Below are 17,458 nucleotides of genomic sequence, written 5' to 3' on the forward strand. Positions count from 1 at the left end.
GTGCTGCCATGACTTGCCTTAGACTGCTAGACTCTCTTCCCGCTCTAGGCCTCCCCTTTTATACTCTGCTCACCTCTCGGACTCTCCTGCCTCACCTGTGATGTCGCACAGTCGTTGTCTCTTGGTGCAGGTCTGCTGCTGCTTTTATTCCACAATCTCAGTCTTCTACTCTCAGGTCCACTGCCGTTCTGCGGGAAAAGTTCGGAAAAGCAAGGCAAAGCAGCACCTCCTTCCCCCACTTCACCGAACTCCCACACTTACCGAACTCTCAGCACACTGTGTAGTCCGCATTGACATGCCCCTGTATTTCTGCAGTTGAGACTCAGATGAGTCAGGCCTGCCCCGCCTTCAAGTACCAGTTGAATCTAACTAACCAATTAACTTGCTACAGCAGCTCTCTGCTGAAGCCTGACAGAAACTTAAAAATTTAAACTTTTAAATTGATCTTAAACAGTTGAAGCAATATGCACTAGATTTAAAGAGATTAACCCTTAAACTCCCACACTTACCGAACTCTCAGCACATTGTGTAGTCCGCACACCGTGTTTGATGGGACAATGTAGGGGGAGCCTTACTCTGCATCTAACACGCATTTTACGTGCCCTGAGAGTGTTTGATGGGACGGTGTAGAGAGAGCTTTACTCTGTATCATACGCCTGCTGTGGGGGTAGTTTATAGTGCTCCTAACTGTAGTTGTAGTGTTTGACTATAAATCAGGAAATTAGAGGGGCAATGCAGTAATCGTGGGGACCTTAATCTTCATATAGAATGGGCAAGCCAAATTGGCAGAAGTAGTTCGGAGGATGAGTTCATGGAATACATTCGAGATAGTTTTGTGGAACAATATGACGAGGAACCGACTGGGGAACTGGTTATTTCAGATCTAAGATTGTGTAATGTCAGTGTTAAATGGTAATCTTAGAATTAAGGACTCTCTGGGACACAGTGATCATAATATGATAGGATTTCATATTGAGTTTGAGCGTGATGTCGTTAAATCCGAAACTAGTGTCTGATATTTAAACAAAGCCAATTACTTTGTTACGAGGGGCGAGTTGGCTAAGGTAGATTGGAAATTAGATTAAAAGATATGATAGCAGATAATCAATGGCCAACATTTCAAGAAATAATTCATAATTCCCAATGAATATACATTCCCTTGAGGAATAACAACTAGATGGAAAAAAATCATCCAACCGTGGCTGACTAGAGAAGTTAAGGATCGTATTAGTTTAAAGAAGAGCCATACAATGTTGCCAAAAAGCGTAGTAAGGCTGAGGATTTGGAAGTTTAAGAAATCAGCAAAGGATGACCAATAAATTGATAAAGAGGGAAAAAAATGAATATACGAGTAAACTAGCAAGACAAGTAAAAACAGACTGTAAGGGCTTCCACAAGTATGTAAAAAGGAAGAGATTAGGGAAGGTAAACATTGGTCCCTTAGAGGCTGAGACTGGAGAAATTATAATGGGGGATAATTTTAAAATTTGCAGATAACACAAAGCTTCCAAGTATAGTAAACAGTGAGGAGGATAGTAATAGACTTCTAGAGGACATAGACAGGCTGGTGAAATGGGCGGACACATGGAACATGAAATTTAACGCAGAGAAGTGATACATTTTGGCAGGAAGAATGAGGAGAAGCAATGTGAACTAAATGGTACAATTCTAAAGGGGGTGCAGGAACAGAGAGACATGGGGGTGTACGAACACAAATTTTTGAAGTTTACAGGACTGGTTGAGAAACCGGTTAAAAATTAAACAGGATCCTGTGCTTTACAAGTAGAGGCATAGATTATAAAAACAAGGAGGTTGTTTACATAGAAACAGAAGGAGGCCGTTCAGCCTCTCGAGCTTGTTACACAGGAACAGGAGGAGGCCGTTCAGCCTCTCGAGCTTGTTACACAGGAACAGGAGGAGGTCAGTCAGCCCCTCGAGCCTGTTTTACAGGAACAAGTGGAGGTCATTCAAACCGTCGAGACTGTAGCACTGCAACAGGAGGAGGCCGTTCAGCCCCTCGACCCTGTTACCAGGAAAAGGAGGAAGCCATTCAGCCCCTCGAACCTGTTACATAAGAAGAGGACGAGGCCATTCAGCCCCCCGAGTTCTATTACGCAGTAGCAGCGGGAGGTCATTCAGCCCCTCAAGCCCGTTACATCGGAACAGGAGGAGGCCAAACAGCCCGTCGAGCCTGTTACACGGGAACAGGAGCAGGCCATTCAGCAGCTCGAGGCTGTTACATAAGAACAGGGGGCGGCCGTTCAGCCCCTCGAGCCTGTTAAATGGGAAGAGGAGGAGGCCTTTCAGCGACTGGAATATGTTTTGTAGAAATAGGAGGAGGCCATTAAGACCCTCGAGCCTGTAACACAGGAACAGAAAAAGGCCATTCAGTGCGTCGAGCCTGTTACACTATAACAGCAGGGGACCATTCAGTACCTTGAACCTTTTACCTCAAGAACAGAAGCTCACCATTCATCCCCTGGAGTCTGTTACATAGGAACAGGAGGAGGCCATTCAGCCCCTGGAGTCTGTGACACAGGAACAGGAGGAGGCCATTCAGCCCCTGGAGTCTGTTATTCAGGAACAGGAGGAGGCCATTCAGCCCCTGGAGTCCGTTACATAGGAAAAGGAGGAGGCCATTCAGCCCCTGGAGTCTGTGCATAGGAGAAGGCCATTGAGCCCGTGAAGCCTGTCACACAGGAAAAGAAGGAGGCATTTCAGAGTCTGGAGCCTGTTACACAGGAACAGGAGGAAGCCATTCAGCCCCTAGAGCCTGTTACACAGGAAGGAGGAGGCCATTCCTCCCCTCGAACCTGTTGCACGGAAACAGGCGGAGGCCATTCTGCCCCTGGAGCCTGTTATGTAGGAACAAGAGGAGGCAATTCATCATCTCGAGGAAATGATTTATAATAAGACGAGGTCATTCAACCCCTCGAGGGTGTTACACATCAGAAGCAGACTTCAGGAGGACATAGACAGATTGTTGAAATGGGCAGACACAAAGCAAGTGCAATTTTACACGGATAAGTGTGAAGTGATGCACTTTGGGTGGAACAACATGGAGAGACAATATAATCTAAATGGCATTTTGAGGGACGTGGAATAACAGAGGGACCTGGGGGCGCATATTCACAAATCTTTGAAGGTGACAGAGCAAGTTGGTAATGTGGATAAGAAAGCGCCTGGGATAATTGGCTTCGTAAATACGGACATTGAATACAAAATCAAGTAAGCCATGCTAAACCTTTACAAATCACTGGCACGGCCCCAGTTGGAGTATTGTGTACAATTCTGAGCACCACACTTTAGGAAGGATGTCAAGGCATTGAAGAGGGTGCAGAGGAGGTTTAGCAGGATGATACCAGGGGTGAGGGACTTCAGTTTTACGGAGAGATTGAGAAGTTGGGATTGTTCTCTTCAGAGCAGAGAAGTTTTTGGGGAGATTTAATAGAGGTGTTCAAAATTATGAGGGGTTTTGACAGAGCAAATAGGAAGAAACTGTTTCCTTTGGCAACTTGGTCAGTGACCAGAGGTCATCGATTTAAAATAATTTCAAACGAACTGGAGGGGAAATGAGGAGAAATCCTTTCGCACAGATGTTTGTGAAGATCTGGAACGCACTTCCTGAAAGGAACTGTCAAAAGGTAATTGGACATGTACTTGAAGAGGATTAATTTGCAGGATGATGCTGATAAAAGTGTCAGTAATAGTGTTATTAATAAACAGTGTTCTTTACGATTAGTATCAGTAATAGTGTTATTGATAAACAGTGTACATTATTATTAGTGTCAGTAATGGTGTTATTTATAAACCCTGCAGATTATTATTGGTATCAGTAGTAGTGTTATTAATAAACAATGGACATTATTATCAGTAATAGCGTTATTAATAAACACTGTACATTATTATTAGTATCAGTAATGGTGTTATTAATAAACACTGTACATTATTATTAGTATCAGTAATAGTGTTATTCATAAACTCTGTACATTATTAGTATCAGTAATAGTGCTACTAATAAACTACATGTTTATTGGTATCAGTAAACAGTGTTATTAATAAACAATGTACATTATTATTAGTATCAGTAATAGTGTTATTCATAAACTCTGTACATTATTAGTATCAGTAATAGTGCTACTAATAAACTACTTTTTTATTGGTATGCGTAAACAGTTTTATTAATAAACAATGTGCATTATTATTGGTGTCAGTAATAGTGTTATTAATAAACACTGGGAGTTTACCCTGATTCCTAATATTTCTCTCTCTCTGATCCACAGTCTGGATGGTGTCGGTCTCACAGATTCTTGTATCGAGGATCTTGTCTCCGCTCTCAGTATAATCTGGTCGCTGACGGATCTGATCCTGGGATCAAACTCCTTCACAGACCGATCTGTCCCCGCTCTCTGCTCCCTCACACTGATCCGCAGGAGTCTGGAGCGGATCTGGTGAGTGTTTGTGTTAATGTTTAATGTAATAAATAAAATATCAATGGGATTCAGTCCCTTTTATTGGTAATATTTGTCTGTAATTATTATTGAAATATTAACCCCAGTCTCCCTGTTATTTACACTGTTGTTCAATCTGTTTATTTCATGTTTAATCTTCAATCTGTTTCAGTCTGTGGGGGAATCGGTTCAGTCAAAACGGAAAGAGACACCTGGAGTCACTGCAGGGAATCCAGACCCGGACTGAGTGTGAGAGTGTGAACATTTCAATTCATAACCATTGCTGGTCTCATGATATGAACATTTTTGGCCGATTCTCTGTCCCTCCCCTTTAACCGGCCGCGCTCCAGGTTTCCAGCTCGAGCTGAGCGAGCGTCGTCTCCCATTGTGACGTCAGAGGCCCAGCGACAGGGTCACGAGACTCAGTCACCCGGTCCCACAGCGCTGATTCTGCCGGATATCCGGGGCTGGATGGTCCCCAATGGGGCACTGGGTCAATGTACAGACAGGAAGGGCCCAGGGTGGGGCTCAGTCTGGGCTGCAGTGGGACACTGGGTCAATGTACAGAGAGGAAGGGCCCAGGGTGGGGCTCAGTCTGGGCTGCAGTGGGACACTGGGTCAATGTACAGACAGGAAGGGCCCAGGGTGGGGCTCAGTCTGGGCTGCAGTGGGACACTGGGTCAATCTACAGACAGGAAGGGCACAGGGTGGGGCTCAGTCTGGGCTGCAGTGGGACACTGGGTCAATGTACAGACAGGAAGGTCCCTGGGTGGGGCTCAGTCTGGGCTGCAGTGGGGCATTGGCTCAAAGTACAGACAGGAAGGGCACAGGGTGGGCACAGTCTGGGCTGCAGTGGGACAGTGGGTCAATGTACAGACAGGAAAGGCCCAGGGTGGTGCTCAGCCTGAGCTGCAGTGGGACACTGGTCAATGTGCAGACAGGACGGGCCCAGGGTGGTGCTCAGTCTAAGCTGCAGTGGGACACTGGTTGAATGCATAGAAAGAGTGGGCCCAGGGTGGGGATCAGTCTGGGCTGTAGTGGGACAATGGAACAATGTGCAGACACGGCGAGCACAGAGTGGAGCACAGTCTGGGCTGTCGTGAGGCACTGGGTCAATGTACAGACAGGAAGAGTCCAGGGTAACAAGTATCTCCATGTACAGAGTGTGTCTCTTCCACTGAGGAGTCGGACTCTGCAACAAGTGACCCGACATCCCTCCAAAATCTCTGCTGTCCAACAATTCTGGCCTCTTGCACATCCCCCACTGCCATTGCTGCACCATTGGCGGCCGTGCCTTTTGCTGTCTCGGCCCTAAGCTCTGGAATTCCCTCCAAAAACCTCTCCGCCTCTCTCTTCTCCTTTTAGACGCTCCTTAACACTGACCTCTTCAACCAAGCTTTTGGTCACTTGTCCTAATACCTCATTGTGAGGCTCGGTGTCACATCAATCGCTCATGTGAAGCGCCCTGTGACGTTTTACTGCGAAATATAAATGTATGTTGTTGTCTGTGTGCTGTGTTAATAAAACTCCACCGCTTACTTCAGCTCAGGCCTGTTCTCGTTATTATTTTTCAATTATGTTAGTGTTTTAAAATATTTAGTAAAGGATTCTGGAAATTGCATCCCACCTCCTCCAAGGGGCATCACAGACATGATTGTTTGGTTTAGTGAACTGTGTGTGTGTCTTTGTGCATGGGTGTGCGTGTGGATATGCAGTTTACACAAAATGGTGAGACGGACTGTGAGCAAAAGAGCTCAGCTGGGAACCCATAAAATGTCCTCCCGACATGCAACGCAAAATGTCCGCCATGTACCTGCACCTGGCCGACGTGAACCTGCCGCAAAATCACAGAATGATACATCACAAAAGGAAGCCATTCGGCACATCTTGCCGGTGTCGGCTCTTTTAAAAAGCTAACCAGACAGTCCCATTACCCTGATCTCTCCCCATGGCCAACACATTTTTCCTTTGCTCGTAATTATCGAATTCCCTTTTGAAACTTACTATTGAATCTGCTTCCATCTCCCTTTCAGGCAGTGAATTGCAGATCATTACGACTCGCTGCATAAAGAAAAATAATCCTTCCTCATGTCACCTCTGGCTCTTATGACAATTATTTTGAATCTGTGTCCTCTGGTTACCGACCCCCTGCCACTGGAAACAGTTTCTCCTTATTTACTCCATCAAAACACCTCAAATAGCCGCTCTGTTCCCTTAAAGTTGTCACATCTCTCCGAAACACAAGCATCGTTTTGAAATTATAACAAACCCTCGAATCCCGTACAGGGGTTCACGTTTCCGACTTTAATCCCCTCGGCCACTGTTTGTCTCACACTGGGTTAACGTGTTTGTATAACATTGCAGGCCGGGCTACTTTAACCCCAGGATTTAACCTGGTTAAATCACAACGGTCACAATCGAACAGGAACATTTTGAACCAAGGCCCCAAAACCAGGACCCAGAGAGGAAATTAAACCCCAGGGCAATAAACAGACTGAACTCACGTGGGCCCTGTTTGGGTGCAACCTGTGGAGGAGGCGTCGCTCGGTCCCACCTGGAGGAGTCCTCGACTGGTCCCTTCTGGAGGAGGCCTCGGTCGGTCCACTCTGGGGGAGGCATTGGTCACCCAGAGTGATCCCAGAGTTCAAGTCTTTATATTTAGACCACCACAACTACGAATACAACAACAACTACTTGCATTAGTACCGAAGCCATCTTGGACAAATTGGTGAAGAGTACGTCAGTCATCGTGTTGGAAATGGCGGTAAATACCGCGCAGAGTGTCCCCGGTGATACCACAGTGACCCCAGAATGTCCCATTGAACCTGCAGTGAATCCAGTGTGCACCTAGCAAACCCAGAGTGCAACCAATCACCCGAGATTGATCGCAGAGTGTACCCAGGGATCCCAGATTGCACCGGGTTACCCCAGAGTGATCCCAGGGTGCACCCAGGTAGCCTAGCGTGCACCCTCCCACCCCAGAGTGCACCCAATGATCCCAGAGAGCGCCCAGACAGATCAGAATGATCTCAGAGTGGCAATCTTTTTTATTTAAACCACCACCATAACAACTACTACGACTACAACAACAACGTGAATTTATATTATATATTATATATGTGTATTTACACAAGGCCAGCATGACGGCAGGTATGGCAGCCATCTTGAACAAAATGGGCGCAAGTACGGCGACTGTCTTGGACAAAAGGGCGGCAAACACAGCGGCCATCTTGGGCAAAATGGGCGCAAATGCAGCGGACATCTTGGACAAAATGGCGGAAAGCACGGCGGCCATCTTGGACAAATGACGGAAAGTAAGGTGGCCTCTTCAACGATTACGGCAGCCATCATGAGCTAAATAGCGGCAAGTGTCTTATGGCTGTTCGACAGGAACAGAAGGAGGCCATTCAGCCCCTCAAGCCTGTTACACAGTTAGAGGAGGCCATTCAGCCCATCAAGGCTGTTACACAGGAAAAGGGGGAGGCCATTCAGCCCCTCGAGCATGTTACATAGGAACAAGAGGAGGACATTCAGTCCCACGAGCCTGTTGCATAGGAACAGGAGTAGACCATTCAGATCCTCAAGCCTGTCCGCCATTCAATTAGATCATGGCTGATCTGTATCTTAACTCCATCTACCCGCCTTGGTTCCTTAATCCTTCATACCTTTGCCGAAAAAAAATCGATCAATCTCCGTTTTGAAATTTCGGATTGACCCCCCGCCTCAACAGACTTTTGGGAGAGAGAGTTCCACATTTCCACTACCCTTTGTGTGAAGAAGTATTTCCAGACATCACCCCTGAACGGCCGAGCTCTAATTTTAAGGTTATGTTCACTTGTTATGGAGTCCCCCACCAGAGGAAGTAGTTTCTCTCTATTTACCCTATCATCTTTAGTCATTTAGTCATCTTAAACACCTCAATTAGATCATCCCTTAATCTTCTATACAAGCCTAGTCCATGCAACCTGTCCTCATAATTTACCCCTTTTAGCCCGGAACTATTGACCGGTTTGCCGAACATCAGTGGTAGAGAAAATGTTGGAGTCGATTATAAAGAATGTGATAACAGGACATTTAGAAAATATCAAGGGGATTAGACAATGTCAACATGGATTTATGAAAGGGAAATCATGTTTGACAAATCCACTGGAGATTTTTGAGGATTTTTGGTTGAACAGATAAGGGAGAAACAGTGGATGTGGTTTATTTGGATTTCCAGAAAACCTTTGATGAAGTCCCACATAAGAGGTTACTGTGCAAAATTAAAGCACATGGGATTGGCGGTAATATACTAGCATGTATTGAAAATTGGTTAACAAACAGTAAACAGAGAGTAGGAATAAATGGGTCATTTTCGGGGTGGCAGGCAGTGACTCGAGTGTTACCGCAGGGGTCAGTGCTTGCGGTCCAGCTATTCACAACATGTATTAATGATTGGATGATGGAACCAAATGTAATATTTCCAAGTTGCTAATGACACAAAACTAGGTGGGATCGTGAGTTGTGAGGAGTTTGCAAAGAGGCTTCATGTCGATTTAGTCAAGTTGAGTGAGTGGGCAAATACATGGAAGATGCAGTATAATATTATTAACTTCGGAAGGAAAAACAGAAAGGCAGAGTATTATTTAAATGGTGATAGATTGGGAAATGTTGCTGCACAAAGGGACCAGGGTGTCACTGAAAGCAAACATGCAGGTGCAGCAAGCAGTTAGGAAGGCAAATGGTATGTTGGCCTTCATTGCAAGAGGATTTGAGTACAGAAGCAAGGATATTTTACTGCAGTTATACAGGGCTTGGTGAGACCACACCTAGAGTATTGCGTGCAGTTTTGGTCTCTTTACCTAAGAAAGGATATACTTGCCTTAGAGGGAATGCAGCGAAGGTTCAACCGACTGAACCCTGGGGCTGGCAGCACTATCGTATGAGGAGAGATTGGGTCGACAAGGCCTGTGTTCACTAGAGTTTTGCAGAATGAGAGGGGATCTCATTGAAAGGTATGGAATTCTGACTGGGCTAGATAGACTGGATGCAGGGAGGAAGTTTCCCCTGGCTGGGGAGTCCAGAACGAGGGGTCACAGTCTCAGGATACGGGGAAGGACATTCTGGACTGAGATGAGGAGAAATTTCTTCACTCAGCGGGTGGTGAACCAATGGAACTCTCGACCACAGAAGGCTATGAATGCCAAGTAACTGAATATATTTAAGAAGGGGCTGGATAGATTTCCAGATACAAAAAATATCATGGAGTAGGAGAGAGAGCGGGAATATGGTATTGAAATAGAGGATCAGCTGTGATCATATTGAATGGCGGAGCAGGCTCGAAGGGCCGAATGGCCTACTCCTTCTCCTATTTTCTCTGTTTCCATGTTACTAGATCAAACCTATTTATCTCTATTTATGCCATTAATTCGTCTATCTTGTTCTGAATGCTTCATATATTCAGATAAAGAGCCTTTAATTTTAACTTCTTGCTATTTTCCCCTGATTTGACCTTATTCACTGAGGTACAATTCCCGTTACACTCTCTGTCCCTTCCTCACACACTCTGCTTAGCTTTACCCAAACCGCTACACTGCTCTCTGGCCTTTAGGTTTATAAATGTAACCTAACTCGAACCTTCCCCCTCTCTTTTTAGTTTAAAGCCCTATCTACCGCCCTGCTTATTCAATTCGCGAGCACACTGGTCCCAGTCCTGTTTAAATGGAGCCCGTCCCAACGGAACAGCTCCCTCTTTTCTCAGTACTGATGTCAGTGCCCTATGAATCGAAACCCCTGTCTCCCACACCACTCTTTGAGCCACGCACTTAATTCTGTGATCTTCTTGACTGTGTCCCAAATTGTCCGTGGCTCAGGTAGTAATCCAGAGATTATTACCTTTGAGGCTCTTGTTGTTAATTTAGACTCATTGGGGTAGATTAGGACTTCGTGCGATAGTGTAAAACGGGTGATAGCGAATAAGCAGCCGGTTTTACCTCTCTCCCCATTTTTATTTCTATTGAATTCAATGAAATGAAAATTGGAAAGATGTAAAAGGGACTGTCGATTCACTCTCACACATTTTACAATATCACAATATGTCACAATGTTCCCATTGATGGAGATCGATTGCTGTGATTAATCACCAACTCCATTAGCATTGTATCACACTGGATGGACCTTGCTCATTTTATGTCCCCAAATTCTTATGTTCTTATGTTCTCCCTTTCAGGGTGATATTTATATATAATTCTCTTTTAATCTCCACTTGCTGTCCCCTGCACCCTAATATTCCACATTTGCTCCCTGAGGAGAGTTTAATTTTGAAGTCCTTGTTTATTCCCAGTATTTGTCCCTTTCTGCATGTTTTCCCTCACCACCTGCTATCATGATTTTCCTGTTTAAATCTGTATTCCCACTTTCAGACCCGATCTCCGTGTTTTCCTTGTGCTCCCCTAGAAGTCATTTTAGATTTAAATCTTTGCTGATTCCCAGTCTCTGATCCTTTATTCACTCTCTTCTTCCTGAGGTGATGTACATATTAATCTCTGTTCATTCGTAATTTCATTCCCTCTCTGTGCCTTATTCCCAGTCTCTCTCCTGAAGTGTCCATGGTCAGTTTCAGTCTCTCTCCAAATGTTATTTCTTTTTCCCTGCCTTTGGTGTTTGATATCTTTTTTTTGTTTATTCCCTGGTTTCAGAGCGTCTCTCCATGTTTCCTCTCCCTCCTTCCTGGGGAGGTTTATTTTATATTTAAACCTCTGTACCCATGTGTAGCATTGTGCATAATATAATAAGAAAAATAGGTTAAGAATAAAAAAGTCAGTATTAATGTATTATGAGAATGGATTTTGTGTGATAGAGGCGACACGTGATTTAGTTTAGGTCTTTTGGATTCCGCAGAGGAAGGCAAAGTAGGGAGAAGGAGTCAGGTTAATCCAATTTAATGAAGCATCAAAGGGTTTGTGTAAAATTATAGCTAGTTTGTAGAAAAACTGTCTACGTTCCAGCTGTTATTATGCTATTAAATTGTGATGTTCATCAACATGCAAAATTGTCTCATCTTCTACACGAACAAAACACAAATGTACACGTTACAGATTAAGAAAATAATAAAGGTATTTATGATGGTTCATAGCAATTTACAGATGATTAAACATTTTAAGTAAACGCAACAAATTAGTTTGCACTTTTTATTTATATTTGACAATGCATTAATTGTTCTGCAAAGTGCAGAGCCCTGATCTTGAACAAAATGGCAGGCAATAAGTTAGCCATCTTGCAGAGGGGCAAGACAGCCATGCAGCTTAATCAAAATGGCTGCTCTTAGCCTGAAACAAAATGGCCACCAGGAAGGCAGCCATCTTATTGAGGGGCAAGGCGGAGCTTGTTGTGGTGAGAGACACGGAGAGGGTTCATTTCCTTTCCTGTTAAACCACTGTTGATCTATAGTTAAAGATACAAACTGAGTGAGACTGGCACTAGCTGGTGTTTAACACAAAGACAGCGTTGCAGTGAGGGAACTAAACACCAAAATGTGAACTTCTGCGGAAAAAATGGATTAACATTTGGTTATTCCTACAATTGTGTAGAGAATGCCAATCTAACTTCTATTAAATAAATCAGAATAAAATTGGACTCAATCTCAATGTAGTTCTGATCTGGGATTTGGTGAATTTCTCCATTATTCATATTTTTCTTTAATCTGAAACAATAACAGTATTTGTAACAGTAACAGATCAGGAGAGTGCTGCGGGACCCTGTCGAGATTGTGATAAATACTTTTGTAGTGTAGCGTGAATTTCTCTTGTAGCCAGTTCATGTGCTTCACAGGCAATCTGTAAACGTACATCGAGGCATCAAGCCGGGAGGTAGCGAGCAGTCAGGAAGATTCCAGGTGCTGCGAGGAAGCGAAAGCTGAGGTTGGAGTAGTCATGTTGGATCTGTGTCTCTCCCCACTCAACTTCTGCCACGATCTAAAGACCTTATTAACACAGAATCACACCTCTGGGACGGTGTCTTATCAACAACAGGTTCTGACAAATACAACCCACGATTGATTGACACTTCACTTGTTTTCTCTCAGTGTCCACAACGTAACTAAGTTAAGGCGGCAGATTTTCAAACCACCTCTAGCCCTCCTTGAATCTTACTTATTGCTATGGATATTGCTTGTATCCCCTGCCGTGTGGTCATTCACGAAGTGTCATTAACAGTCCTTTTAACAGGCTTTCCACCTTTTAACCGTCCTTTTCCTTCAGACATGCTGAAGCCGATTTAGTCTCAGGCTTTCGTTTATCAGATGAATGCTTACTACACAGAGCAGCTGCAATTGTCAGGGTCAGGGACACAAGACTGAGTGACTTTATTGTGCAGCCTCCAGGCTTCACCTTGAGAAATATCACACGTTAAATCCACAAGAGTGTTACCCCAGAACAAACATGAACTGTCTGGCCTGCTTCATCTGCTGTTCTTCTGCTGGTCAGCACTCTCACACTCTCCAGGCTGATTACAAAGTTTGTTTGGTTATTTCTGTGTTCTATTCTCACTCCTGTCTCCACCCTCCTATCTCTTTATATGTTTGTCCGTCTTTCATTGTGTCTGTTCTCTGTTTATATCGTTTGTCTCTGTTTATTTTCTGTCTGTTTTTCTGTCTTGTTATTTCCACTTCTACTTCCATCACTTTGTAATTCTTTGTCAGTCTCTCTCTATCTCGTCCCATCAATGTCTGCTTGGTCTCTCATTATATATTAATCATTATACTTCTTTTTCCCTGTGTTTTTTTTTTCCTCACTGTCCCCTCCTCTCTCCGCCTCCCTCTTTCCCTCTGTCTCTCTGTTACTCTCTCTCTCCCTCCCTCTGTCTCTCTGTCTCTCTCTCTCTGTCTTTCTCACTTTCTCTTTGTCGCTGTACCACTATCTCCCTCTCTTTCTCTCTGTTTCTCTCTGTCTCGAAATCACTATCCCAGTCTCTCTCTCACTCCTTATCCCTGTGTGTTTCTCTCTGTCTCTATGTCACTCACTCTCCCCCCTCTCTTTCCCTCTCTGTATCTCTCCGTGTCTCAGTCTCTCTCCCTATCCCTCTTTCCCCATCTCTCTGTCTTTTACTCTCTCCCTCACTCTCTCCCCATCTCTTTCCCTCTTCATTTATGTGGAGTGCCCCCATTCTGATCTGGCCCGCAGCAGTTAATTTGATTCCCAGCTTTGCAAATTTTGCTGGACGGACATTTATTTGAAGTACAGCTGAGATCTCTCGTGCCGTCATATCGAGCAAAAATGCATGTGTCGCGTGCAGAATAAACCCTGCCTCAAAAGTTCAGATTATCAACAAAATATAATATCAGAAGCATATTTCAGATCATTTAATGGTTCTGTGCTGCAAAATAAAATGTACTTTCCGTCCCCCGGGAAGTGTAGGGGATGGAGTATGAAATGGGACTTAGTTCTAGTGCTTGAAACCCTTCAGCTCTTTCTATGATTTCATTAATTTAACAATTAGATTGAGTGGGTATTTCACCGCGTTCTTCAGCTCCTCTCTAAATTTAGTCTGGGTCAGGACATAAATACACGTGTTTGTGCAGGAACTGAGAAGCTGCAGCATCTTTGCTGTGTGTTCTGTGAGAAAAACAGGATCAGTGTAGGAGTGAAAATACCGAATGTCTGCAATTCGCAGATAAATTAAAAACACAACCTTTGTCAGCCACAACAGTATAAAACTGCCCGATATACTGAAGAGTAAAATGATGGATTTCTTTCGGTTCTCCATCTCTGGATCACTCTGATTCTCTCCATTGCTGCGGCCCCGGAGTCCCCTGCGGACTCGACTGGACACTAAAATACGCCTGACCGTCAGAACATTGAGCAGCAAAATCAGACAGAACGGTACACAAGGTGTTAAAATAAGGTGAAACATCTCAAATGCGGACCATGCGGGAGAAGTACGAAAGCTCGATTTAATCACACAAAACCAGGGAACATGATCAATAATATCACCAGGTTCATATGCAAAATACCAGGGGACACTCTGTAAACAGCCCAGCACACTCACTGTTCCCAGAACCACAGCCGCCGTTCTCTCGGTGCAATATTTAGTTTTCAGCTTCTCACAACAAATGGCCACAAATCGATCAAAGGTGAAAGCGACTGTGAACCAGACAGAAACCCCCGTGGCTGCTTCACTCAAAAAGATAATAAAACTACACACGGGAGTAATGAGCAGGAATGAATCTCTGAAATAAATCATACCAATCCAATTCAATATCACACCAATGATAACGACCAGGAGATCGGCCACTGCCATTCCCAGCAGGTAGCGACTGATACATTTGGAGAGACCGCACTTTCCTCGGGACAGGATCACAATCGCCACCAAGTTAACTGTAAGAGAGAGAAAAGGAATCAGAGAAATTACTGATCAGACCTGGAGCCAAAGAAGCAGTTTGAGAGGATCCGGAGTGAAATTTCCAGCTGTGTTGCTGCATCGAAGGGTGGAAAATGATTCATTGACCTGGGCAGCGCTTTCGGGCAGAGAGATGTTTTTAAACACAATGATCAATAATGGATTGGGAGTTGGATACAGAAAGTGAATAAAGTGAGCACCGGATCCACTGGAAGGGCTGAGTGAGGGCACAGTGCTGGTGGGGAAGGGAGAAGGGATTTTACACACCGGTAATCCAGCGGTTTAAAGTAGATTATGGCTCCAGACGGAGAGGAAAGAGAGGGAAAGGTCGGCAATGTGAGGGGACGGGGCTGGGGGGGGTGAAGCTGTTTTTTTGCTCTGGCTTAAGGGATCCCACCGGGGCTGGCAGTAAGGCGGCTAAAGACCATCCCAGTGAGTGCGATTGGGAGGGAGACAAGGAAAAGGACATCTCGGAGCTGGAGGGGAGTCAGGAGCAGATAATTTGGAAATTTGGATAAACTGAAGGAAGGGATGAGGAAACAGAGGATTCAATGCAATGCGAGGTGAGGCTGGGTTTCAGAGGGAGAGACTGCAGCAGAGTGTGAGATGAAATCTAATCTATAGGCCCCACTAACACAATCCAACTAATACATTCAACAGTTCATTTATCTGGTTGTTGGTGTCAGTGAAGCTGTGTTGGGTATTAATTATATCAACCTCGTTGTTTATTGAATTCAGACCAGCTTTAAAAATACAGTATATGAATAATTCATCACGATCAATAAGTCACTGATTTTATTCTTGATGTAAATTTTAATTATATTTAGTGTTAAGTTGGAAAACAAGGAACATTCACAAAAAACAGACTGAGGACCTGACAGGGATATAAACATGAGGAGCGAGTCCCACAATAAAAACTCACCCAATCTGACCAAAACGTAATAAAACTTTCAAATAATATTTTCAATGTTTAATTGTACTGGAAGTTTCAGCAGTTCATTCTGATGAATTATTCACACCACAGCCTCTTGCTTTCCCTTTCAGTCGCCCTCTCAATCACTCACTCTACTCTCTTTCACAAGTCCATTTCCATATCCGATTAAATCCTATCATCCTGTGCCTGCATTCTGTTCACCAGCCCCGTGTTTCACCGATCCTATTCTCAGTGTTCGTTTGTTAAATAGTGAAACCTCTGTAGAATGTTTCTACCGATCATTCAATTCTCCACCTCTTCACCGACATTGTTCACGTCATCTGCAAATCATGGAGTAAACCGAATCGAATGCCTCTCCCAGGGAGATCTCACAATAATTGAGTTTCCTTCTCCTGTAATTATAAAGTAAAGTGATAGATGGCGGGATTGTTCAATTAACAAAACGCTAAAGTCACACTTATAATCTGCAGATAAATAGAATGGTTCTTGATTCCAACAGACACGGTGTAAATTGAGACAGCATAACATAAAAACAGTTCATTTTACAGTGAAGTCCAGTGACAGTCAGTGAATTCATCCACAGTGAAGCAGAGAAGGAGATGTGAAAGAGTCAGCAGTGAACTCAGTTCAGTAACCAGACATCTGAAGAGGCGTCAGATACACACATAATGAAATAATATTTCATAACAGTGATCACCAATAAATACATTGAAATCCCAGTTAAACTGAAGCATGTTATTGAGGAGGGAGGACACTCCCCTGCCTCCTTGTAACACTGAGACCGTGAGATGTCTCATTATCAATCACTGAAAATACATTGATGAAAAGATATTCCAGGACAGGTTAGTTCCACAACATGAAACTGTTAACAGCTCCTGATGGTCTGATACCAGCTCTTCGCGCAAACACCTGATTCCAATACATTCAGTGCAGAGAATAATCCAGTAACAATGCCAGGGTTGGATATAAAAGGGTCATTATGGATATAATTCAACTCCTACAAGACCGAAAGAGCAGAGACTGAACACATTCCATCATCCAACCGATAGAACAGAACAGGTGACTGTGTTAAACGCGGTGGTAGAAAAAAATCATATGCCAAGTACAGCAGCAGAGTGAACGCTGATTTACACCATTAACAGCTGAGATAACGGCTTACCTGGAACTCCAACCGCTGAAAGAACAGGATAATAAATGTCTTCTATCTGAAATATTACTGGATATCCCATTTCTGTGAGAAGCACTGACTTCTCTTGGCCAGGAAACCACAACTCCGGCAGGCACTCTGAGCTGATCCATTCCAACAAGCCCTGATTTATACAGGGGATAAGTCTCCACTGACACGGTTATACTCCTGACCATTGCTATTAGTTACAGTGCCTTGAACAAACATATTACATCAGCAGCTTTGACTATGATGTAAATAATGTGGTGGATATAATACGAACATCTCAAAAAACAGGACATTATCTTAATCAGACCTCTCTCAGGAATAAAGTTGAAATCTGTTCTCATACCGGATCGATCCAATAATAATGAGCGGCTTCATTTACAGTTGTTATACAATTGTATTGACCATGTTCACTCCTGGTGATTCATTTGTGAATATTACCGATTCTCCACACTGTAGACTGAATCCAGGGACGCAAGCTGTGGCTGCAGTGTGTACCATGCACAGGATGCACTGCAGCAACTCGCC

The 17,458-nt window shown here is 44.0% G+C and overlaps 1 protein-coding gene across 1 annotated transcript; it reads right to left on the reverse strand.

The window, feature by feature from the left end:
• Nucleotides 1-13,916: 13,916 nt before the first annotated feature.
• On the reverse strand, nucleotides 13,917-16,988 carry LOC137314544 (probable G-protein coupled receptor 139; the record flags this gene model as incomplete). The annotated part of the gene is made up of 2 exons (XM_067979847.1): nucleotides 16,919-16,988; nucleotides 13,917-14,803 (listed from the first exon to the last, which is right to left on the reverse strand). Coding segments are annotated over exons 1-2 (957 nt in total), but the record flags the coding sequence as incomplete, so codon positions are not given.
• Nucleotides 16,989-17,458: the final 470 nt, after the last annotated feature.

Source organism: Heptranchias perlo, unplaced genomic scaffold (genome assembly GCF_035084215.1).
Source record: "Heptranchias perlo isolate sHepPer1 unplaced genomic scaffold, sHepPer1.hap1 HAP1_SCAFFOLD_52, whole genome shotgun sequence".
Lineage (NCBI taxonomy): Eukaryota > Metazoa > Chordata > Chondrichthyes > Hexanchiformes > Hexanchidae > Heptranchias > Heptranchias perlo.